Raw genomic sequence first — 13,729 nt, 5'->3', positions numbered from 1 at the left:
CGCGGGACCGGGCTGGCTGCGCGCGCGGAGACGGCGCTTCCTCCGCCCCGAGGGGCGGCTGCGCCGCGTCTCCAGCGGGCGCTCGGCTCACTTTGTTCGCGCACTCTAGTCTGGAGCATCTGCCGCCGCTGGGCTCGGCTGTGCTCGGCCCGGGCTCGGCCTGATCGTTGGATCACCTGCGCAGTTCCTCTTGTGATTCCGAGGTTCCGTCTCCTTGATGCTCGGGACTCTGCGTCTTAACAGTCTCCCCGAACGCGAACCAGCCTTTTTGAGAATGATCGGGTATGCGTCGGTGTAACAATTGCAGGTGTTTGGATGCCAGACGCTTCCTGGCAACAGCAGACCAGCGTGATTCTAATTTTTGCGGTCTTGTTCTTTTTGTACTTGGTTTTCGTCTAGGACAGGAATGCCCAGGCTTTGTTACAGGCACCGGAAGAGACGGAGCAGCGGACAAAACTGCCCGCTTGAAGCCTGTGTGGCTGTTAGTGACGGAGTCAGTAAAGGAGATAACTGAAATTGAGTATGTTAGTGACAAGGGCTGAAGAAAAAGTAGAAGCCATTGGGGACAGGGACATTAAACGTGTGTAGAGGAGGCCTGTGAAATCTTAGGTAGGGTGGCCAAGGAAAGCTTTCCTGAGAATTACTGCTTGGTGTTCGCTAAGTCAGTGCGGATTTATTTAGCAAGTCATCTGGTGATCGCCGAACCCCCTTGGCTCTGCTGGGGAACGAACCCGAGGTCTCGCACTGAACTATTTCCCCAGGCCTGTTTTTTGTTTTCTTTATTTGGAACAAGGGGTCACTAAATTGTCCAGGCTAGGCTTGAACTGTGGATCTTCTTGAGCCGTTCCTGTCCTGTGGGATGGGAAATGCGAAAGATCGTTTCAAGGGGATGTTTGTGGTCTGGATTCGGTTTGATGGTGTGGTATGAAATTTTAGCAGCTGGGGCAAGAACAGTTGCAAATGGAGAAGAGGTGTATGCGAGACAGGAATTACGTGATTTTGCCTTGATCTCTTGAACGCTCGTCTGCCTTGGGTCCTGCAGCTTGGCGTTTCTCCTGCTCCTCCTCCTTGTCTTGTCTGCTGGCTTTTCCTTTCAGGACTTTCTCTTCTTGACTGTTTTCTTCTCGCCTCCTCTGTCTAGCCGGCGCTGTGCTGCTCTCTTCTCTGTTTGCTGCCTCTGCCTCTGCCTCCAGCGTTTTTCTGTGGTAGTGGTAGGGTTCCATCCCATTATTTCTTCAGAGGGCAGCAGAAGAAAAGTAATTCTGTAAGAGGCCTGGCTACCAGGCAGGAAGTGCCAGCCGGGGACAGGAAAAACGCAGTGCTTGAAGGTACTTTGTTTTCTGTAGGTTCAGGTGCATGCCGACTCGGATGACTCAGAAGTGGAAAATGAAGCAAAAGATAATTTTCCGCCTCAGAAGAAGCCAGTTTGGGTGGATGAAGAAGATGAAGATGAGGAAATGTAAGTTACCTAACTTTTCTTCACAATCCTTGTGGATATTTTAAGCATCATTTTCTAGGCTCTTAAATCATTCTCTCTCCCGGTATGTGATCATGTGACGATCACAACATTCTAAAGCATGGAAAAGAGAAGATCTTTCATGATTGCTCCGCTGAGAGAAAAGCTGTCAGACGTGGGCATCCTTGTCTCCTTGGCAGTGTGGGCTGCGTGGCACACTCAGCTGTGGGCTGAGCATTGTTTGGAGTTAGACCTCAGCTTCCTTAATTGACCACTTTGAAACCAGTTGTGGACGAGTATGGCCGAGTATGGCGTCCAGCTGTTTTCATTTGTAAAGGGAGCAAAATAATCTAGCAGTAAATATATCAGAAGGTTGGGGCACTTTCAGTATGGGGTCTGAGACTGAGTAAAGTCTTTAGAAAGATAGCTAGCAGTGCCGTATGACACTGTACTCTGTGCTTAATGTTTTCACCATTTTTTAGATAGCTGGCTAGAGGGATCAACCATAATTTATGTAGCTATTGTTAGATTCATTTTTCTTTAAAATAAACTAATGTGATAACATCTTTTTGAATAACTTTTTTTTTTTTGGTTTTCAAATTAATCCTTTGAGAGAATTGTAAGTTAGAGCATCAATAATTGTGAGGCTCTTGATACATAGTGCCAGACTGCATCTACCAATTTCCCTTTCCCTGGAAAGATGATGTAGCAGTCCATTCTTAGATGTGTTCATTCATTTACGTGTTTACTTCAGACTGTGAGTTTGATGGTGGGAAATAATTTGTTTTATTTTTTATTTTAAAAATAAAAAGAGGAAAACATTAACAGGCAGAGAGCCTTTTACAAAATAGCAAAAGAACAGTACAGACAGTACACAATTACAAACAAAGTGGTAGGAAATTAACAATGCTTCTTGTGTTACATATTGATATTTTCAAAGTGGTTTCTCATGAAAACATAGAGACATGCAATATTGATCAGTCAAGGACTCATTGACAGTTTCTTTCAGCAAAGAAATAGAAGACAGTAGAACAACTATGTTAACTATCCTGTATATACATACATACAAAATTCCTCTTTTTGGTGGGAAATAATTTGAATTGAGAAAACATTATTAGTACTTCATACTTCGTATAAGTCTTCTCTGTTAAGCATTTGTTTATCAGAAACTTTTTAAATTTAGTATGTCAAATTTTTTACATATTAAAAATTTTCAGATCATTGTGTGTCATTTAATGTAAGTTTCCCCCAGCTTTCTGTGCATAGTTTTAAATTTTAGATAGTTAAATCTGTGAATCTTTTCCTTCACTTTTAGTGTTCTTAAGAGTAAAATGTTCTTTATCTGAGAGACAAATGCAGTGGACCCTTGAGTTACAAATTCAGTTCATTCCCCAGGGCTGGTTGTGACTCATGTTGTCAGCTGAAGGCTCAGGCTCCTCTACACAGTCTTTAAAGTCTCTTTCCTGTATACAGGCGTATCTCAATGTCCTTAGAGAGACATTGGCCCGGGATTTCTCAGTTAACTCTGCAGGAATGGATGTTGTAACGTTCCTTCCAGAACTTTTTAGGGGTTATATCTGTATGTATGCACTTGGGCCTTAACTCAAGACTTTGGTTGTAAGTTAAAACTAAAATTCAGGTCAGAACCCAAGTTGTTCATATGTCAAGCTGTTCATAACTTGAGGGTCCACTGTGTTTACCTTTATTTTTCCTTCATAGTATTTTAAGGTTTGCGCTTTTTATGTGTAATTCTTTGAGTTACCTGAGATTTATTTTGAAGAATGGTATAAGGTGTCCATGTCTAGATGAATCATGAGGAGTTTTCCGAAATAATTAGCTCTCTAATGGATAAACTCCATTGCTGGAGGAATGGAGAATACGCATTTGTAATGTTCCATCTTACCAGTGTTGACCTGTATTCAGTAATGCATTGTCAAAATTCTAAAGGCAGCACCAATTTATGATGACTCTAAAAATCATTCAGTATATGTTGTTTTGTATTTTACAGGGTCGACATGAAGAACAACCGGTTTCGGAAAGACATGATGAAAAATACCAGTGAAAGTAAACTCTCAAAAGGGAGGCTGCAGAAGAGACTTAAAGAAGAGTGAGTGTCCTTGTTTGCATGAGTTGCTAGGAGATGCATTCTGGCGGTGGATGTGGGTTTGTGTCATCTTTGGTGGCTGCAGGCAACTTCTTGGTCTCATTTCTCATTTGAGACAGCAGGGGCATTGGTATGGGGCGCAGTGGCTGCATGGCAATAGTTGGGGAGCAGCAAATGCAGAGAAAATTTGAAAAAAGGAAACAAAACCCTTGGAATGCCACCACCCAAATACAGTAATGCTATGATTGGGTATATTAGCATATTATATATAGTATGCTGTCTCTTTTTATGCAATTTTATAATACGTAAATTTTCAAAAATTTAAATACCTCCACCAGGGTTCAGGGTTTTTTTTAAAATCATTCTGCCGTATTTTGTTTCTGTATTTGGGTGCTGTGTGTTTTCCAGTCTGTTTGAAACAAGCTAATGGGAAGTGACACTGTGCCCCTGAATTTCTCACTGTGCATCACCTAAGCTCACTAAGGGTTCCTTCCATACTCGCAGTATCATCATCTGACTAGCTTACTAGCCAGTGGCCAGTCAGCATTATTTTCAGTGGTTCTCATAAGATTCATACTTGATATTTACATGTGATATTTCTTAAATCTCGTTCAATCCAGTATACTCATCTTCTAGCCTTTTTTCCCCATGCAGTGGTGTTTTGAAAGGTTCAGGCCTATGGTCTTAAAGAATGTCCTCCCATATGCTAAAATTTTCTGACTTTTTGAGGTGAAATTCACATAAACTTAACAATTATTATTTTTTGGTTTTTTGAGTCAGAGTCTTACTGTGTAGTTTAGGCTGACCTTGAACTCACTTTGTAGCTCAAGGTGGCCTTGAACACAAAATGATCCTTCTGCGTCAGCCTCCTGAGCGTTGGGATTACCGGTGTGCCCTACCACGCCCAGAAATTTTCACAATTTTAAGGTGTTACAATTTAGCAGCACTTAGTACCTTCGGTGTTGTGCAGTGACCTCTTCAGTCTAATTTGAAAACATTTTAAGCACCACAAAAGGAGATTCTGTACTCACTTTTCTTTGTCTTCACCTCCAATCTGATTAATTTTGCATTGTGGTACTCCTGTATCATCTGTCTTTTCTTTTTCTTTTCTTTTTTGATACAGGGTCTTGCTGTGTAGTTCAGGCCTCCAACTTGTGGCCATCTTCTTGCCTCCGTTTCCCAAGTGCTGGACCTTTTCCAGCCATCTGTGTTTCTTAGGGGCTGAGAAGATGAAACATTTATGTCGAGCATCTGTTAAGATGATGTGTACTGTCACATCTTAGAAGGCACAGTGTAGGATTCCCAGCCATTAGTGATACAAAATGTGACCACTGAGGGTTGCGAACCACCAGAGAGCTATTTTGAAAGTCACCTACCCTTCGCAATTCATAAACTGTATGAAGTTCTTGAGCAGTGTGTAAACAACCTTCCCCTAAGAAGCTTTTAGGGTTGCAGAATGGTGTTATTTTTCTGGTTCTGTTGTTGAAATCCCCATGCATAGATGATTTACAGAAGCCTAAAAATTTACTGAACAGTCTCAGAGGAATTAGAGAAGGAGGGTCATGAGATTCGGGGTTGGGGTTTGTCATGGGGTATATTTGGGTGGAACTCAATAGTTAGAGCTTTGGGCAAGGTTTGGCCAGAATTTTGAAGCCAGGCAGGTTGCTGTAATGGCTACCTTTGGAACAGAAGTTTGCACAGTTGCTGTGCTGCTGTGTTGTGTTCGATGTGTGGGTTTATGAGCTGGTTAAACACTTGGAGCTTCCATGGTTTGTCTTGCATGTTATGCTTTGTTCAGTTTGTTTTCCAAGTCAGAGTGTACTTTATTTGCAAGTCAAAGTTTTTGTTCCCATTCTATATTTGATGATGGATATTCTATAGGAGAGTTTTTTTTCCCCGCTTGGATTTCACCAACACTTTTTTTGGATTCTTTGGTTTTTACTTTTTCAGTGTGTTAAAATATAGCTATGATTCTTGCTCAGTTGTCCCTTCTAGCTGGCTCCTGTGTTTGTGTGTCTTTCTGGCTTCCTTTGCCAGGAACCCTAGTTCCTTTTAGTGGGAAAATCTTAGAGCGTGGTTGGGTTACTGTTATAAAAATTTTATCCTTTTGGGCTCTTTAAAAGTTGAATAGACTTAGGAAACGTGCCTATTTTAAAAGAATCATATTTTTGTTTATACTTCTAATCAAACTTAAACTTTTTTTTAATGTTTTAAAATGTTTGTTTTTCTACATTTGTAGAGATTCATGTCACTATTATCCCTTTTTTCCTTTTCCTTGGTGTTGGCAGTTGAACTCAGAGCCTCATTTTTTTAAAAAGTAGGTTTATTGAAGGCTAATTTATGCACAGTGAAAGCTCCCTTTTAAGTGTCACTGCATTAATGTTGCGTACATAGAGTCAGTAACACCATTATCAAGATAGGGGAGTCACCTGCCATTATTGTACTTTTGAAAGCGTAAGGGGCTGGTGATGTAGCTCAGGGGCACAAGCGCCTGCCTGGCAAGGACAAGGTCCTGAGTTCGATTCCCATTACAAAAAACAAAGTGTAGTATATCCCTTTTGCCTTTTTTTTGTGTGTGTGTTATCTCTTTTGTCTTTTTGAGACAGGGTTTCACTATGCAGTTCAGGCCTTGAACTCACTTTGTAGCTCAGGCTGGCCTCAAACTTGAGGCAGTCCTCCTGCTTCAGCCTCCCAAGTGCTGGGAACCATCATGCCTGGCCATTATACGCCTTTTGTAGTCCGCAGTCTTCTACTTCTACGCCTTTTAACCTCTGACAAGCACTGATCTGTTTCCTGTTCTTACAGACTCGCTTTTTACAGAATGTTGTATAAACAGAATCATACAGTATGTAGTCTTTGTATCTGTTACACCTATTTGGTGACTTTATTATTTCAGGTGTATTTTTCAGCCTTAAAAGATCTTTGCAGCTTGAAACATTTTTGTGTTAATTTCCCTGTTTATTATGCCCATACTACCTTTAAGTATTTAGCTATTTTTGTTAGTTAGCTATTGTTTGTTAGCTATTTTAAAGTTCTTGTATGCTAATCTGTCATGTTTGTAATTTCTCTTATTATTTACTGGCTTTTCTTCAGTTACAGGTTCATATTTTTCCACGTAGATGCGTGTCTAGGAATTTGATCAAATTCTGGGGAATGTTCCTCATTTTTTGTCTGGCAGTCAGTCGACTTGAATGTCAGTTTGGTTCCTTGAAGACGGGTTCGATAGCAGGTCTTTAGTACAGCACTTTAGGTGGACTTAGCTCCACTACTAAGTTCTGACTACTCTGGGGTCTCAGCTGATTGCTGAGTGTCTGGGCTTTGGTGTTGCGTCTGCTAGCTCCTTTCAGAGTTCTCTGCCCGACCTCAAGGAGTCTCATCCCAGGAACGTGTAGCGAAATGCTCAGCAGAATTGTCAATTTGATTCTCTACAGGTTCCGGAGCTCGCTGTCCCCCTTCTCTACAGTGTACCTTCTTTGAAGTCTGTTCTTTTTCTTGGTTGAGCATCCGGACTTTTTTATAAATGCTGTCAGGGAAAGTTCCTGATGGCGGTAGGGTACACCATGTTCATTTCCCTTCTCTCAGGGATGACAGTCCTGTGCTGTCTGTTGTCTAGTTTCTGAAAATAATTGTTTCATATGTTTTGTTCAGCTTTCTGGTTGTATATGGCTAGCGGTCTTAGTTTGGTAGGCTAGTTTGCACTGCTACATTAAAAATAGCTCTTTGCCCTCTTCAGCTGCCAGTCCTTTAGAAAACATCTGTCATATGCCCCTCCTCCCTTGGTGGTACTGGGTTCTGAACCTAGGCCTTGTGCATGCTAGGCAAGTGCTCTATCACTGAGCTGCATCCTGGCCCTGTTTGTTTTCAGACAGCGTCTTGCTGAGTTGCTCAGTCTGGCTTTGAACTTGGAATCCTCCTGGCTGAGCCTCCCAAGTAGCTGGGATTACAGGTGTGCATCACTATAACCACCTATCGTGCTTGTTTTAAAACTTTTTCCAAAGTGAAATACTCCCATTTTAGTCACATGATACATGGTGAAGTTCTGTATATTCTTACTAGTCTGGTTTTTTTTTTCAGATGTGTTCTGTTATGTATCGTGTATGTTATGGCATTGGGTTATAACTATAGGGACTTCTTTATTTAGTCCTGACGTCTGAGATGTGTTAATGTGTGCAAATAAGACAGCCATGGAACTAGATGTAAACTAAGAGATACGTGTCCAGGTGTCCTGTGTCTGAGGCAGGTGGAGGTGGCAGAAGTGTGTGGAGGTGTCTAGCATAGGCTGTATGAGATTAGTCCATGTGAGTCAAGGTAATTTCTGTTATCTGGAAGAGGTTCTGTTCATATTCTGAAGGGTACTCTAACCTGTTTTTAAATGTATGGCACGCTGTGAGCATACAGTGATTATCATAACTTTTTAAAAAAATGTTTTTGCTTAGATTCCAGCATGCCATGGGGGGAGTACCTGCCTGGGCAGAGACAAGGAAGCGGAAAACATCTTCAGATGGTGAGTATTGGTGGCTCAGATGTTTAAGTTAGTAAATGTGTCCCCTTGCATGTTCTTTGAGTTTTCTTAGGCTCCTTAAAACTTAGTGTTTGAAGTTTTAAATTTATTGTTTTTCTTTTTTTTTTGGTACCAGGAACGGAACCTCATGCTTGCCAGGCAGGCACTGTGCCGCTGAGCTATATCTCCAACCCTCAAGTGTTTTTTTTTTTTTTTTTTTGTCTTTTTCTTTGTCTTTTTGAGACAGGGTCTCAATATGCAGGTCGGGCTGGCCTTGAGCTCACTTTGTAGTGCAGACTGGTCTCCAACTTGGAACAATCCTCATGCCTCAGCCTGTGAGTGCTGGGATTACAGGCAGGCGCCACCATGCCCGGCGGGCTCAAGTGTTTTTTTTAAAAAATTCGGTTTACCATTTCTCTGAGGGAAGCTTTTTAAATAATGAATGGCTTGTTTAATACCAATTGAGCATATCTAACCCAACATGTGAAATGTTCCAGTTCCTGAAACTGTTTGAGCACCAGCATGACACTGGAAGTGAAAAATTATACTTTGTGAAATGTTGTTTCATGCACAAAATTATTATTATATTATTCCTATTCTTAATGGAGTTTTTTGAGATGAGGTCTCACTGTAAGGCCCAGGATGGCCTCAAACTTTTGATCCTCTTGGCTCAGCCTTTGAGTAGCTTTCAGACCTTGGGCCGTGAGCCTGCCCTCCTGTGTGAAGTGTAATTTAGCTATTTTAGAATGCTGCATTTATAGAGCCACAACATTTTAGATCCATGTGATTATAGATAAGGTCCTGTTGACACAGAAAACCCCCAGCTCTAGGGGCTTACTCATATAGAAGTTACTTTCTTGTTCATGTACATTGGGGTGGTGAGAAGGTGATACTTTACTTCAGAGACCCAAGTTGGCAAGGGTCTGCTATCCCTGGGTTGGGTCTTTCAAAGTTGCCCAAGGTGTTGACGTCAGTTGGCTTGTAGGAGAAGAGCGGGACTTACCCAGAGGGAGTTTTTATGGGCCTCACCTGGCAGTGGTGTATGGTACTTTAGCCTCTGTCTTATTGGGCAGAACTCAGTCAAGAGCCGACATTAACTATGGGAGCTGCTGGGAAGTATAGTTTGGCTTTGTGCCCAGGAGATAAAGGAAATGGCTAAGTCAGCACTTAGCCAGTCTGCTGACGTCTGGGATATGCTAGTCTGTATCTTCATTTGTGTGTGTGTAAGGTGTGGGTTTGGGATGGGGTCTTGCTATGCAGTTCAGGCTGGCTTTGAACTTACTGTGTAGCCCAGGCTGGCCTTGAACTTACAGAGATCCTTATGCCTCAGTTTCCTAAGTGCTGAGATTACAGGCATGCACCACTACGTCCACCTGTACCTTCATTTTTACAGATGAGAGAACTTTAGAGAGAGGGAGTGACTTGCCCAGAGTATACTGACAGGCAGAATGAAGATGAGAACCCACTTCACTGTTGCCTTCGATGAGTTTTTCATCTGTAAATATTTCATTGAGTTTCTTTTAGAGGGAAGTAATTCTGTTTTAAACAGAACCACAAAACTAGCATCGTATACCTCCAAAAATCAGCAGTAGGGATTATTTTGTTGTTGATGTTGTTTTAACTGACTGCCTGACATCTCCATCCCAGCCATTCTGGCTTGCTTATGTTCTCCTTAGGATTTGTGGTGCTTTTCAGCCTTGACTTGACATCTTTGCTAAGTTTGGAAATTTTTACTTTTATCCTGTCAAATATTGTTTCTCTTTTAGGCTTCCTTTCTTTCTAGGATACTGACTTACATGTTAAATATTTTTAATCTATGTTGTGCTTTCTTTTTTTTATCTGTATACTTCAGGCATTCTTTTCCTAATTCATTTTCTAGACCTCTGATCCTCTCTTCACCTAATATTGATATATTGTTAAAATCATCCATTGGGGCTAAATTTCAATCACTATTTTTTTTTTTTTTTTACTTTTTAGAATGTACATTTGGTACTTTTTCTATTCTGGCTCTTTGGTTCAATTCTGAATCTTGTGTTTCATTTTTCTTATACATAGTAAACAGTGTTATAAAAGTGTTTGTCTGATATAATCCCATTAGTCTTGTAGGGATTGTCTTATTTTTCCGTTTGGGTTTTAGTTATTTCATCAGTATCTGTCTGGTTTTATTTCATAAAGTGCTGGGCATTATATATGAAAAGTAATACAGATTAATTTTATCTAGGATGATGGTTTCTGTGTTTGTTCTTGGGTAGGGTGCTGGGCAGAGGCACTAAAATCCCATAGCATCTTCTTCCAGTGAGAAATCATAAAGATTCAGAGCTGGGTTTCAGTTCTTGGAAGATTTCTTTATATTTTGTCCTTAACCCTACCTGTAGCATTTTGCAATCCCAGTTCAAAGCTTGGTGGGCTTATGTGAGAAACTTAGGTGCTTGAGAAACTTAGATGCCTTTTAGTGTTGAATCTTCCTTAATAGTCTCATGAGTGTCTTACAAATCCTGCTCCGCTTCTCAGCTGCTGCTCCTAGAATCATCTGTCATGTCTGGGGGAGAAGGAGCCCTTTTATAAACTCTGAAGTCTTGATATGCAGTTTGCTGAATTGATCTTTCAGTCAGTTGATACTCTTTTTCATGTATTGTCAATCTCTTTGTCTAGCCTATTGGTAATTTTGCCATAATTATGAATTGGGCTCTTTTTAAATGAAGTAGCTGGCTTTGAGTTTTATTTCACTTCGTCTTTAGTCACCAACTGTGTATATGTTAGTCTCTCTTTCCAGAGTCAAGCTTTGATCTTCAACTTTATGTAATTGTTGTGCCATCTTCTTTCCTTTAAATACATTTTTTTGCTTTACTCTTACCAAAGGTTGGGAAGCTGAGAGGGGATTTGACATTGGAAATTTGGCTTTTTTTTTTTTTTTTTGAGACAGGGTCTCGCTATGCAGTTCAGGCTGGCCTTGAACTCACTTTGTAGCCCAGGCTGGTCTCAAACTCACAACGATCCTCCTGCCTCAGCCTTCCAAGTGCAGGGATTACAGGCCTGTGGCACCACGCCTGGCAACATTGGAAATTTGGAAGTTTGGGGTACGTAAAGGGGTATCTTCTTGATTCTAAAGATGAGCCTGTGGCTTTGTTTGACTTAGATGAAAGTGAAGAGGATGAAGATGATTTGTTACAAAGGACTGGGAATTTCTTATCCACGTCAGCTTCCCTTCCAAGAGGAATCTTAAAGGTGAGAACCAGTGAAGTTGGTGCCTATCCAGTTACTTCTGAAATCCCAATCTATTTCCCAGTTACAGATGTATGAATTTCTGATTTGTGTGGGGCTCAATGTATTTGCTGTTATTTTGCTTTAGTAAATACTTCACATTTCTCCTTTCTTTTGGAAAAATAATCAAGAAGTATTGTGTCCCCCGTTAATTCTAGGAATGATACTTGATTTCCCCTCATTTTCACTGGTGCCAGCCTTGCCCATGCCCCTGTTATCTCTCACCTGGCCTATTGTAGTGGCTCTGTAATTAGCACCCAAAGAGAGATTGTAGGAATAAAATAGCAGGTCAGGTCACTTTTCGTTACTTTTTAAAATCTTTCGAATTTGTCTTGTAGTCTGCAGTGTCTTTGATGATGTGGCTTCTAGCCGCGTCCTCCGCTTCATCTGACTTTTCTCGACTCGAGCTAAGCAGACCTTCTGTGTCTTGAACATGCTGGATCCTTTCTTGCCTTTGAACCTCTGCCCTTGCTCTTCCTTCTGCCTGTCTGTGCTTTAAGCACTGCTAGTGAGTAGCTCACTATTATTTTCCTGCTCAAAAGGCACCTTAGAAATGACTACATCTAAAGTGGTCCGTATTACCTGCTTTCTAACTCATCACTATGTCTAGCTGGTTCACTGTGGTAACCAAGTGCCCGCCCAGCACATTGCTTCACTTAAGTACTTGTCAAGTTGACAGATCTCTTTATGACAGATACTTTCCTCTTCTGTAAAATGGCATATGTATTTTGATGGGGCAGGAGAACTACTGTAGTAAATTACTAGGAGATAGTGATTGTCTCCCTCCTTCCTTCCCTTGCTTAAGTACATTTCTTTTAGTACCTCACAGGGTAAATTCACTGGCACTGAAAACGTGATTCACATAAAAATTTAACTTCAGTAGTTTCAAATAAAACATGCATATAATGCTTGCTTTGTTTTTAATTGAATTTTAATGTAGACAGAAAACCTGTAAAAACAAAAGAAATAACTGAAAATATTCCGAGGAATGCATGGTATCATCACTCTAAACTAGCAGTGGTATACTGTGGGAGGACATCAGCAACCTGTACCCTCCGTAGAGCTGTGGGGACAGCTACACAGTGCCTGTTGTACTTGGCTGTTGATGAAGAGATGCCAGAGTAAGAGTAGGATTTCTGCAGACTGAAAGTCTTCTGAGCTGGGTGGATCTTAGGGAAGTGACTATTCTGGTGCTTTAGGAATGCTTAATAAATTTAGACTTGAAGAGGCAGAGAGGACCTTAGTGGTGTAGTCCTTTCATTTGTGAGATGATAAATGTGGATTCTAGTGTTACAAAGGGACTTGCTAGCTGGTACCACAGCTGTACTCCTTTGTAGTTAATCATTCCATGTCTTCTGTTAGCATCCATAATATTTTTTTCTTTATGCTCTAAGTGAAGTTGATCCACTTGAACTGATCGACTTCTAACTTTGTTTTCCGTAGATGAAGAACTGCCAGAATGCTAATGCTGAGAGGCCTACCACTGCCCAGATCTCGTCGGTCCAGTTCCATCCCTGCGCCCAGGTTGTGATGGTTGCTGGCTTAGATAATGCCTTTTCACTGTTTCAGGTATGCATTTTTAAATGAAGACTTGCAGTGAAAAGTGTTTACTGCCAGAATAAGGGCTCGTGGAAATGACTGACAGAAACTATTTGTACTTTCTTATAGGTTGATGGCAAAACAAATCCTAAAATCCAGAGCATCTATTTGGAAAAGTTTCCAATCTTTAAAGCTTGTTTTAGTGCTAATGGAGAACAGGTTTTAGCCACAAGCATTCACAGCAAGGTTCTTTATGTCTATGATATGCTAGCTGGGAAGTTAATTCCTGTGCATCAAGTGAGAGGTAAGATTTCTGTTGAGCACATGCCTGTTATTCCCTGTTCTCCCAAGCCTGAGTTCATGACAGCGATGGTGAACCTTTAAGAGCTTTCACTGGTAACACACAGCCTGGTGCAGCACACGTGCCATAAGTTCGCCACCATCCGTTCATGTAGCTGTGCTTAGAACTACCTTTTTCACCCCAGAGGATTCTTAGTTACAACATTTGGAAGATGTGATCGTGTTGAATGAAATGTGTTTCAGTGAAAGCAGTGAATTTTCATACTGTGTGCTTATGGAAATATCTAATTTGCAAATACATATTTCCTCTTAGATCAGAGAAACAGTTCTACAGATACTTGGCTGTAAAATTAGCAGTTGAGGCAGCAGAAAGGGGATGAGCCACTGAGCTAGAAGACTTGAGTTCCACCTCCTTGGAGTGTTTTTCCTCTCTATTGGATACTTTCTAATTGTGGTGTTCTTTATAATAAACTGGCGGGCTCCCTGTTAACTGTGTGTGTCCGCGGAAGGGCACCCAGGGAGCGTAGCTCTCCCCATATTCCTGCTGGCAGGGGAGTGTGCGCGAGGC

General features: G+C 41.2%; 1 protein-coding gene across 1 annotated transcript in view; it reads left to right on the top strand.

Moving 5' to 3' along the window:
* The window catches only part of Utp18 (UTP18 small subunit (SSU) processome component homolog (yeast)), a 30,754-nt gene that overhangs the window by 564 nt on the left and 16,461 nt on the right, over positions 1-13,729 (top strand). Inside the window, exons 2-7 of the mRNA XM_005394109.2 lie at positions 1,347-1,459; positions 3,465-3,563; positions 7,997-8,064; positions 11,198-11,286; positions 12,766-12,891; positions 12,991-13,165. Of these exons, the coding sequence (XP_005394166.1) occupies positions 1,347-1,459; positions 3,465-3,563; positions 7,997-8,064; positions 11,198-11,286; positions 12,766-12,891; positions 12,991-13,165 (670 nt within the window). The remainder of the gene's footprint in view (positions 1-1,346; positions 1,460-3,464; positions 3,564-7,996; positions 8,065-11,197; positions 11,287-12,765; positions 12,892-12,990; positions 13,166-13,729) is intronic.

The sequence above is a fragment of the Chinchilla lanigera genome, unplaced genomic scaffold (genome assembly GCF_000276665.1).
Source record: "Chinchilla lanigera isolate Chin_1 unplaced genomic scaffold, ChiLan1.0 scaffold00050, whole genome shotgun sequence".
NCBI classification, from domain to species: Eukaryota; Metazoa; Chordata; class Mammalia; order Rodentia; family Chinchillidae; genus Chinchilla; species Chinchilla lanigera.
The sequence above is the reverse complement of the archived record's forward strand: the minus strand, read 5'-3'. Positions and strand labels throughout refer to the sequence as shown.